We start from the raw sequence: 12,101 nt of genomic DNA, 5'->3' as shown, positions 1-12,101 counted from the left end.
ACTGTAATTCTTTCCCGTCTCGCTGCTGGTTTCACAGCAGAGACTTTTGGTATACACAGAACAAAACAAAACACAATACACGCTGTTCAATAACAAATGCGATAGCACAACTCATGACGCTTCTTCGTTCCGTACACCAAACAAACGACCAAACGTCATTGAGATATGTTACCATCATCGGACCCATGCGAAGCGATGCCAAATGGCATCACTGAAGCATTAGGAAGCTCAAAGAAGGCAAAAATACTCAACGATGCCATCTGGAATCACATTCGCAGAAAGGGTTATATGTTTTAAAAATTCAAATAATGGTCACATACATTACTTCCATAACGGCGTAAATCAATATTTCACCGCAGAAACGCAATTATATTCATTTTGACCAAGCATAAGTATTACCATGGGTAACAGAGATGCTTGTGACCTATCAAGTTCTTGTGACTGACGGTCTGGCAACAGCGCACTAACAGCCACCTGCCTGTACGCCTGACCAGAGCTATAGCAGGATACACAGATGCAAACGCAGAGCATGTTGATTTTTGCAAAAAATGGTTTCGTAAAGATTGATTTCAGAAGTATAAAGGTAGTGCTGTTGCTGCAGTGCTTCCTCGCACTTAAATTATGGTGATTTATTGATTCAGGTTGGTCAGGTTGATTATCGTGATGAGATTAAAAAAATTACCCACTCACATGGCTTGGTCTCAGAGTTATAGATTCACCACTCCTTTACCATTTCATTAACGAATTACTTGTTAGAGGTATATTTTTTTCATAAGAAGTCAATTTTGTAGAGACTGTTGAATTAGACATAAGTGAGTTTCACAATTCAGTTTTTAAATGCTAATCTCTTCTACACCATTCAGTAATTTCAATTTTTTTCTCCGTCCCCTTACTAAAGTTTTATTTTGTAATGTGTCACCGCACAGAACACAGTGGCTCAACATTAAAGTATATTGTGCTTAGCATAATTGCGTTTCCTTGTACTGCGCTTGGGGGAGGTTTATGTTAGTGGTCCGCTGCTGCGCTGCATTTTAACATTCACCATTTTCGAGCTGTACCGAGTTTGCATTGCCACAAGGAAAACTACAAACATTTGTCAATGCCAGTTTAACATCACAGTTAGGAGACATATTATTTACAGTCAAACACTGCATTTCAAAATTATCATCAGTTTCAGTTCAATTAAAGTTTAATTCAGATCTCATTTCTTTGTCAGGTATTCTCATTCGTACAGTACAGTGTTACATCTCCGCATGTCTACAAATTAATATTCGGTATTTTACTTGGTCAATTTTGGTACGTAAATTTATAGAGCATTTTCACAGAAACATTTTAGACATTTGTTCTTTCAAAGCTCAGTTTGTAAATTTCTGCAGGATTTTTACTCCGTTCTGTGTGTTAGAGTTGCAAGAAACGTACTGTGACGTCACACACTGTATCACTGTTGACTGCAGTGCACAATACGGAAGTTCACAGGACAGTTTCTTTAAGAAACAGTTTTAAGTTTCCTAATTATTTTTAGTAAAAGTTAATTGTTATACTACACAGTTTCTGGTGGATTTGGCAATTCTTTTCGTCAGATAACTTTTACGTAAGCACACTTCTTGCATTGTCCAGTTGACAGAACGTCCACATTATATTAGACACGCACACACAAACGAAAGTTAAGAATAGGAGGACACTATACAAAACAAAATTAACAAAATGGTTACAACTGGTCTCAAAGCTAATCGCAGATTTGGGTATACAATAGAGCGTTTAGTTTTAGATGAATGATCAGCATCCTCTGGAATTTACAGTAAGTGAGCTTAAGGAATCAAATTTGCAATCGTGACGCATTTACTTGACACACATCATTTCTCTACACATATTACGTTTGAAAACTTAGTAACTTACATGGAAAACATACAGAGACTGTTTGCTTGAAAATTTCTTGCATAAACGAAAGTGTGTGTGTTGGTGGGGAGGGGGGAAGAGTCCGGGGGGGGGGGGGGGGGGGCGTCGCGCGTGCACGTGCCTGCACCTGTCTCTGTCTCACCGTGTCAGTGTAATGTTATCTTACTGTGAGAGAGATATATTGAGAAGTTTGCTGCCAGTGACCGTTATCCTGCACCCTAGACTACTCCTCAAATATTACCTCAATAGTTGTAACACTATCACATGTACATCAAGTTTGACGACGCACAAGCTGTTTGAAATCACTCTACTTAGTAATAGTGGCACTCTGCTATCGACCTGATGGTGTCTTAATCCCTTCTATTCCCGCATCACAACTCCTCTCCCTGTCCACCTCTTTCCGTTACCATTCGCGAACAAGTGACAAATTACCGAGAACTACGAAACAAAATCCTCTTCCTAGAACACGAAGTCATCATCTCTTGGGCCGGAAATCTGAATGTAAGGCATGGTCCACGACGTACATTAATCTGCTACTCTTCAGTCCCTGATGCATATACATCTACATCTACATGGTTACTCTGCAAATCACACTTAAGTGCCTGGCAGACGGTTCATCGAACCATTTTCGTACTACTTCTATACCATTCCACTCTCGAATGGCGTGGGAAAAAGGAACACCTAAATCTTTCCGTTCGAGCTCTGGTTTCTCTTATTTTATTATGATGATCATTTCTCCCTACGTAGGTGGATGTCAACAAAATATTTTCACATTCGGAAGAGAAAGTTGGTGATTTAAATTTCGTAAATAGATCTCGCCACAAAGAAAACCGCCTTTGTTTCAGTGACTGCCACCCCAACTCGCGTATCATATCAGTCACACTCTCCCCCTATTGCGCGATAGCACGAAACGAGCTGCCCTTCTTTGCACTTTTTCGATGTCCTCCGTCAATTCTACCTGGTAAGGTTCAAATGGCTCTGAGCACTATGCGACTTAACTTCTGAGGTCATCAGTCGCCTAGAACTCAGAACTAATTAAACCTAACTAACCTAACGACATGACACACATCCATGCCCGAGGCAGGATTCGAACCTGCGACCGCAGCGGTCGCTCGGCTCCAGACTGTATCGCCTAGAACCGCACGGCCACTCCGGCCGGCTACCTGGTAAGGATCCCATACCGCGCAGCAGTATTCCAGCAGAGGACGGACAAGTGTAATGTAGGCTGTCACTTTAGTGGGTTTGTCGCATCTTCCAAGTTTTCTGCCAACAAAGTGCAGTCTTTGTTTCGCCTTCCCCACAATATTATCTATGTAGTCTATGCAATTTAAGTTGATCGTAATTGTAATTCCTAGGTATTTAGTCGAATTGACAACCCTTAGATTTGTGCGATTTATCGTATACCCAAAATTTATCGGATTTCTTATAGTACCCATGTGGATGACCTCGCACTTTCATTTGTTTAGTGCCAATTGCCACTTTTCGCACCGCACAGAAGTTCTCTCTAGATAATTTTGTAATTGGAATTGACCCTCTGATGATTTTAGTAGACGGTAAATTACAGCGTCATCTACAAACATGGCGAACAGTAAACTTTCAGAACTAATGTAGGGTGAGTAACACCCACAGGTCGTAGTTCTACTTACAGATGCTGCATGGTGTACAAGACCTCAGGTCCCATAGCATCCCTGTTCATCAGTATCTCAGGAAACTTGTTCCTCAGTGAGAAATAGGCGTCCAACGCCAGCTTCACCCGTTCTCTGCTACACTTGCAGTCGATGTACGTCCGTTCGATGCGCGCGTCATCTGGAACACATGTCAAAGAAGTTACATGAAGGTAGTCATAAGGCTTTATTCATCACCTCAAGAAAGTAAAGTTGGGCAATTAATTTTTTTTTTTTTTTTATTCTTCTCTGTAGCCCTGGTTCTAGAGTCGCGCTCTAACAAACCTACAGTTCGGTAGTTTTCGTACACTACATAAATAACCTATTAAATGGTAGGATTACCGGTAGTGTTGCTAGCATTGGTAGGGAAAGAAACGTAAGTGAACATGTAAGAGAGAAATGAAATGAAATGAAATGACTGTGGCTTTGATGGCCGGGAGGCGCTATCCGGGGAAGTTCGGTCGCCGAGTTGCAAGTCTTTCAAGAGAGAAACTGGGAACCGACGACTTCTCTTTCCTTTTTGCTCATTCGTTTGTTTTTTTCGTACATAATTAGAAATGCACATCATTCAGTGTTGGTCCATTGCGTGTTACACATCCTTACAGAATATGAATTGCATTTTACAAATAATGAAAATTAGTTGAGCGCGTAACTTCTGCGCTTTTACGTAACCATGCAAGTACAGTTTACTTGCACAAATGTAAATAATGTGTATAGTTATTGTTCTTATTTTGCACTCAATACGACGTTGTTCGTCTCGATCAAACGCAAGAGTTTCGAGTCACTATTGACAAATGCTAAAGTTTTACATGAATAACAGAAACATGTTTTATACCAGTTCGACGAAGTACTTAAGCGATATTTGAAATATTGCTATTTTGCAGTTCTTTTATTTTACCTTATTGTTGAGTAACTTACGTTTTCTAGCGCTATATGATAAACCTGTGTAGTTTCCTTTACTTTTACTGCAGCATCCCACTGTTTCACTTTACAAATCAACAATTCTCGAATAAAACCTGAATTAATCATTGACAATGCCAGTTTTGCTGTAAATACTGTTTATTTTTAAGTAACTGACTGAAGGATAACTAAATAAACACATAAAAAAGTTTTGCATCACCTGAGTTCCAAGAGTTCCGCAACCTGTACAGAAAATTGGAAACTGAAAACTGACAAGTTCGAGTTTGCTATAAATATAGATAGGAGAATTGTAGGACAAAAATGTTTCGTAGATAATGTGGCCCTTTATACGCTGAAGAGCCAAAGAAACTGGTACACCAGCCTTCTATCGTGTAGGGCCCCTGCGGGCACGCAGAATTGCCGCAACACGATGTGGCATTGAAGTAGTGCTGGAGGGAATTGACACTATGAATCATGCAGGGCTGTCCATAAGTCCGTAGAGTACAAAGGGTTGGAGATCTCTTATGAACAGCACGTTGCAAGGCATCCCGGATACGCTCCATAATGCTCATGTCTGGGGAGTTTGGTGGCCAGCGGAAACGTTTAAATCAGAAGGGTGTTCCTAGAGTCTGTCTGTAACAATTCTGGAAGTGTAGGGTGTCGCACTGTCATGCGGGAATTTCCCAATTCCGTCGGAATGCGCAATGGACATGAATGGATGCAGGTGATCAGACAGAATGCTTATGTACGTTTCACGGTCAGAGTCGTATCTAGACGTATCATTAGTCCCATATCACTTCAACTGCACATGCCTCAGACCATTTCAGAGCCTCCACCAGCTTGAACAGTCCCCTGTGACATGCAGGGTCCTTGGATTCATGAGGTTGTCTCCATATCCGTACACGTCCATCCTCTCGATACCATATGAAACGAGACTCGTCCGACCAGGCAACATGTTTCGAGTCATCGACAGTCCAATGTCGGTGCTGACGGGCCCAGGCGAGGCGTAAGGCTTTGTTTTGTGCAATCATCAAGGGTACACAAGTAGGCCTTCGGCTCTAAAGCCATATCGATGATGCTTCATTGAATAGTTCGCATGCTGACGCTTGTTGATGGCCCAGCATTGAAATCTGCAACAATTTGGGGAAAGGCTGCAGTTGCGTCGCGTTGAACGATTCCCTTCAATCGTCGTCTGTCCCGATCTTGCAGGACCTGTTTTCGGCCGCAGCGATGTCGGAGCTTTGATGTTTTACAGGATTCCTGATATTCACGGTACACTCGTGAAATGGTCGTACGGGAAAATGTCACTTCATCGCTACCTCAGAGATTCTGTGTCCCATCTCTCGTGTGCCGACTATAACACCACGTCAAACTCACTTCATTCTTGATAACCTGCCATTGTAGCCACAGTAACGGATCTAACAACTGCGCCAGACACTTGTCTTATATAGGCGTTGTCGACCGCAGCGCCGTATTCTGCCTGTTTACATATCTGTATTTGAATACGCATCCCTATACCTGCTTCTTTGGTGCTTCAACGTATATCCTTACTCAGTTTCTAGATGGTCCACCGCTTCCGGGTTTTAGGGGAATCTAGTATGACACTGACTGCATAGGTAAAGATGAGGTAACGTCCAATAGGTATGCAACACACTTAATGCACAGGTAACATGGGTACGCCCTTAATTGACCAAAACTACTAGTAACGCTACCGTAGTTTACGCTTACCTATTACAGTCTACGGTAGCCCACGGCAAACCCAGCTAGTACTGTTCGCCCACGAGACCCAGTAAGCAGTAGTCACCGGTGTCCACGTTGGTGCAATGTTCTCTGACTTCCGGAAGGCGTTCGGTACAGTTCCGCACTGTCACCTAATGAGCAGAATACGAACTTATGGAATATCAGACCGGCTGTGTTAACCGGAGTGAAGAGTTTCTAGCAAACAGAAAGGAGTATGTCATTCTCACTGGAGAAATTTTCAGGCATAAAACTAACTTATATATATATATATATATATATATATATATATATATATATATTGTGAAAAGTAATGGTCCAACAATACTCCCTTGGGGTACAGATGCGCCCGAAGTTAGTATTATGCCTGAAGATTTCTCCACACATATTTATATATATGCCTGGAGATATATATATATATATATATATATATATATATATATATATATATATACGACTAGTGGAAATATCGGTAGTTCCATGAGCCTTTTTGCGGATGATGCTGTGTTACACAGAGAAGCCGCATCGCTAGGAACTTGTAGCGACATGCAGAGGACTTGCAGAGAAATCACACTTCGTTCGGAGTTTGACAATTTTACTGGAACTGCTCAGCGAACCTCGTTTTTCGTTAAGTATTGTAGAATGCGATACATTAAATAGTAATGTATTCACCTTCTTGATACATCATTCCCGGCTGGGGTGGCCGAGCGGTTCTAGGCGCTACAGTGTGGAACCGCGCGACCGCTACGGTCGCAGGTGCGAATCCTGCCTCGGGCATGGATGTTTGTGACGTCCTTAGGTTAGTTAGGTTTAAGTAGTTCTAAGTTCTAGGGGACTGATGACCTCAGAAGTTAAGTCCCATAATGCTCAGAGCCATCTGAAACATTTGATACATCATTAGTATGATACTTATTTTTTCCTAATCATTGCTCTTATGAAATTTTATGAGTATTTGTATCTTTTTAGAAATAATTTCAATCATATCGATACTGTTCACATATCTTTGTAATATGAAAGATCTATATATTATAATATCTGTGAACTGAGATATCATGTGCTGCTCCACTTGTTGATTTGCTTGTGTAGCAAGCAGTCGTGAGCCTGCATTAGTTGTCTGATGGCGTAGATGGTTGGACTGTGGAATCTGGTGTTGTTCAATCATGATGCAATGCGATGCAAGCAGTCATGATGAGCCATATTGAATGTTGGTTTTTGTAAATATTTTCGTAGAATTATTCAAAGTGTTCTGATGTTACGAAGTGAAAGAATCGACATACATTAAGAAGTTGATTTGAAAATAGAGTTCCTGTTTCATTATTACATTTCACAGCACATATATGAAAACAAGAACCCATCCCTCTCGTAGATACTGAGATAATCGAGCTAGACAACCTGCCAAAGAAGAAGTCGACGTCAACGAGACCAAAGTTAAGTAACTTTTATTGCTTTTAGCAGCCACTTGCTCATTTTCGATTATCACGCAAACATTGTAAAGTATTTGTTGGCTGCACGATAATGGAAGCTAACAGTGGGGGAGGTCTGTTAAACAGTTTATCTTCAACATAAACAAAAGTAACGTATTGCGATTAAATAGAAAGATCCATTATTGTATGATCACACGAATGCAGAACAATCATTGGAAGCAGTCAGATCCATAAAATATCTAGGAAATTTGGAAATTTGCGGTAAGTTCCTACGGGAGCAAACTACTGAGGTCATCGGTCCCTAAGCTTACACACTACTTAATTTAACTTTAACTAACTTACGCTAAGGACAACACACAAACACTTATAACCGAGGGAGGACTAGAACCTCCAATGGGGGAAATATCTGGGAGCATGCCTATGGAGCGATTTAATGTGGAACGACTACATCGCAGGTAAGGCGGATAATCTCCAAACTCTGTCCGAACAGGCCGCCAAAGGCTCAAAGGCACCGACCGACTGCCTTGTCATCCACATCCAACAGGCATCACTGGTTGCAGATATGGAGGGGCATGTCGTCAGCACACAGCTCTCCCGGCCGTTATTAGTTTTCGTGACCAGAGCCGCTACATCTCTGTTATACACTGTAGCTCCTCAATAGGCCTTGCAAGGGCTGAGTGCTGAGTGCACCCCACTTGCCAACAGCGCTCGGCAGAGCCGGACGGTCACCCATCCAACTACTAGCCAAGCCCAACAGCGCTTAACTTCCGTGATCTGACAGGAAACGATGTTACCACTGCGGGAAGGTTCAATTTCAAATGGCTCTAAGCACAATGGGACTAAACATCTTAGCTGAGTGGTCTAAGGCGCTCGAGTCATGGACTGGGAGACAGGTCCCGGTGGAGGTTCAAGTCCTCCCTCAGGCATAGGTTAAATAGTGTGTATGCTTGGGGACTGATGACCTTAGCAGTTAAGTCCCATAAGATTTCACACACATTTGAGCATTTGAACTTAACATCAGAGGTCATCAGTCTCCTAGACTTAGAACTATTCAAACCTAACTAACCAACACCCACATCCTTGCCTGAGGCAGAATTCGAACCTGCGACCGTAGCAGCAGCGCAGTTCTGGGCTGAAGGACCTAGAACTGCGGTAAGGCCTTTGGCAAGTAAGACAGATTGGAAATTGAAATTTATTGGAAAAATCCTCAGAAATAGTAGTCCAGCCATAAAAGAGGTATCTTACAAAACCCACTGTTCAATCACTACGTATATCATTCACTACGTATATCATTCAAACTAGAGAGATTCGTGCTTACAGGGAGGCTTTTAGACTGTCATTCTTCCCAGGATGAGTACCATACAGGATTGATAGAGGAAATGGAGAATATCCAAAGAAGAGCAGCGTATTTCGCTACAGGTTCATTTAGTAAACACGAAGGCGTCTCGGGGATGCTCACCCAACTCCAGGAGCAGACGCTATACGAGTAAGAGAGGCGTTCTGTGTGATAGTGGTTTACTCTTAAGGTTCCGAGACCATACATTCTGAGGAGAGTCAACCAGTCTATTGTTTCTTCCTACGTATATCATTCAAACTAGAGAGATTCGTGCTTACAGGGAGGCTTTTAGACAGTCATTCTTCCCATGAACCACCCGCGACTGCAACAGGGAAGTAACAGTGGTGCACAAAATACCCTGTGATACTCGTTGTAAGGTGGCTTACGGTGTGACGCAATCCGTGACAAGAATGAGGCAGAAAATGGCACATGTATTGCGACATGAGGGAGGACGCATTATTCTAAAACATTTTCACGAGTGCAGTTGATAGGTGACATGACTAATTTTGGTATCTGAATCGATTGTGAGCGAGCAGCGGTATTGCAGCTGCATCGCAGAAGTGAAGCTATTATCATTGGTGTCCATGGGGGTGCAAGGGCAGTTAATGTTAAGCTGTGTTGGAGTGAGGAAGCAACTACAGTGTTATATTTTAAACGTAAGTCTCAATTTATCAATGTGTTATATGAGCATGATTATATCCAGATTGCAACAGAAACTGATTTGTGAAGGAGGAAGTTTAATGGAACTAAGTGTATACCAGGAGTGGAATGTCAGGTAAATATTATATTGCTGTTCCTTTTTTTTCATTATTGCACTACATTTTAAAGATAGGAAACTGCATTGTTTGAATGTTAAGTCGTTCATTAAATTTAAAGTCAGCCATGAGCATTTTTTAACGGTATCAAAAAAACCTAGTATTGCCATTTATGCCCATATTTAATTTTTCACATACCTTTCTCTTACAATTTGTAATTGATCATGGTTTTTTCAAAAGTAGAAGCGGAACCAAATGTCTTCAGAAAATACTTCGATTTGTAACTAACAGAGAACTCATTTCACCTCATAAGGTGGGAGAATAAATGAAGGTCAGATTCGTACCTTTCATGAGAGCTTTATACATCGCAACAAGAAGGTGAATATGACACCTAACGTAATTCGGCACTTATGAGCAAATTTGCCTATCAGTATGTAATGTAAAAGGGATGACAGTCAATCGATGGTAATCAACACACCATTCCTAAATAATGCATGTCTTTGAGCAGAAGGTGGAACAAGCCGCGTGAGGTGTTTTAATTTGAAAGCCAAAGGGACAAGGGCAGAAGCGAAGGCACGCAGCAGGAGTTACCATGGAAACCACTTAAAGGGGTTGCAGGAGGTAAGTCAGCGACCCCGACCAGGTGATTCAGGTGGAAGAAACGCGTGTAGCGGCACATCTGCAGAGGGACAGAGAAAAAGCTTTAGAAAGCTGCGTTTCGGAATTCCAAAGGGATACGAACAAAACCAGTGACGCATTTTGATCACGTGTCCAGCGAGTGCGCACACACGAAGGTCAATGTACTTTAGACATCTAGAATGGGCACAAAACGTCCGATTGGCGGAAACGCCCTAGGAAGAAGAAAAGTACTGAAGCTTCGACGCAGTTTAATAGAAGAGAGAGTTTCCACAAAATTGGTCGAAAAAGGCGTGACATGAAGAATGAATGAACCCAGGTTTGGGAGGCAGTTCGGCCATGAGAAAGACAACAGAGAAATTTTCTGAGGACTCTTCTCTGAACTAGCGTCAAGTGCAGAATGGAGCGCTTAACGCTCTGTACGATGCAGAGAAGAAAGTTGTGTGAACACTGCGTTCACAGCAGCTGAAATGCAGCTAGAAATTAGCTGTAGCATCGTTTAGCTCCAACTGTGGAGAAACGAACCAGCCAATTAGTTAATTTTTCCTTGCAAGAACTGAGAGGGCACTACAATATGCACACTGCTCCAACCATGCGGTTGTACATCGCCACCTACAAAGACTAGAGCTGAATACATGTTTTCTCGCATAACGAGAAAGATAGGGAAACTTTCTGCTGAAAAGTTCAGCAAAGGTTTGATTAGTTTTATAGGAATTTCGGCGGAAGGGAGCGGTCTAGCAGATGAAAGCTCATCGCAGCTTGAGGTAAATACTGCGTGCAGAGGCGTAAACTTTGTTGGTTCACCAGGTTGCGTCCACCATAAACTCGAGCGTCCTTGGGTACTCTTTCACTCAATTTGTCACATAACTAACGATCCACCGTAGACTTGTTTGTCATCCTAAACAGTACCGAACATTGAACCGGAATCGGATGATTTTTGTAGTTCTGACCAACATCATAACGTAAGTGTAGGAACAATTTTGTAAGGAAACTTCTAATTAAACTTTAATATTGCTGTGTTTAAGATTAATATTATTTCTGAGAGTTTATATTTAATATTGTTGTGTTTAGGATTATTTCACTTTTTAATGTTGGCGAGATGCGTTATTCTGACAACAGTTTTTATGTTATCGAATTAAAAACTGTGTAAAAGCGTGTATTTTTGTGCTAAAATTGCGACTTTAAACACGTCATTTTAACTTACACAGTTGCTCTCAATCATGGAATAAGTAACCACGCTACAGCCTCACGAGAGTATCTGTGTAGATATACACTACTGGCCATTAAAATTGCTACACCACGAAGATGACGTGCTACAGACGCGAAATTTAACCGACAGGAAGAAGATGGTGTGATATGCAAATGATTAGCTTTTCAGAGCACTCACACAAGGTTGACACCGGTGGCGACGCCTACAACGTGCTGACATGAGGAAAGTTTCCAACCGATTTCTCGTACACAAACAGCAGTTGACCAACGTTGCCTGGTGAAACGTTGTTGTGATGCCTCGTGTAAGGAGGAGAAATGCGTACCATCACGTTTCTGACATTGATAAAGGTCGGATTGCAGCCTTTCGTGATTGCGGTTTATCGTATCGCGACATTGCTGTTCGCGTTGGTCGAGATTCAAAGACTGTTTGCAGAATATGGAATCGGTGGGTTCAGGAGGGTAATACGGAACGCCGTGACGGATCCCAACAGCCTCGTATCACTAGCAGTCCAGATGACAGGCAGTTATCTGCATGGCTGTAACG

At 41.9% G+C, this 12,101-nt stretch overlaps 1 protein-coding gene across 1 annotated transcript in view; it reads right to left on the bottom strand.

Moving 5' to 3' along the window:
- Positions 1–12,101, bottom strand: part of LOC126484103 (retinol-binding protein pinta-like) — a 142,731-nt gene that overhangs the window by 94,151 nt on the left and 36,479 nt on the right. The window contains exon 3 of the mRNA XM_050107480.1: positions 3,543–3,702. Within this exon, the coding sequence (XP_049963437.1) occupies positions 3,543–3,702 (160 nt within the window). The remainder of the gene's footprint in view (positions 1–3,542; positions 3,703–12,101) is intronic.

Source organism: Schistocerca serialis, chromosome 6 (genome assembly GCF_023864345.2).
Source record: "Schistocerca serialis cubense isolate TAMUIC-IGC-003099 chromosome 6, iqSchSeri2.2, whole genome shotgun sequence".
Taxonomy (NCBI): Eukaryota; Metazoa; Arthropoda; class Insecta; order Orthoptera; family Acrididae; genus Schistocerca; species Schistocerca serialis.
This window is presented reverse-complemented; position numbering and strand designations above follow the sequence as displayed.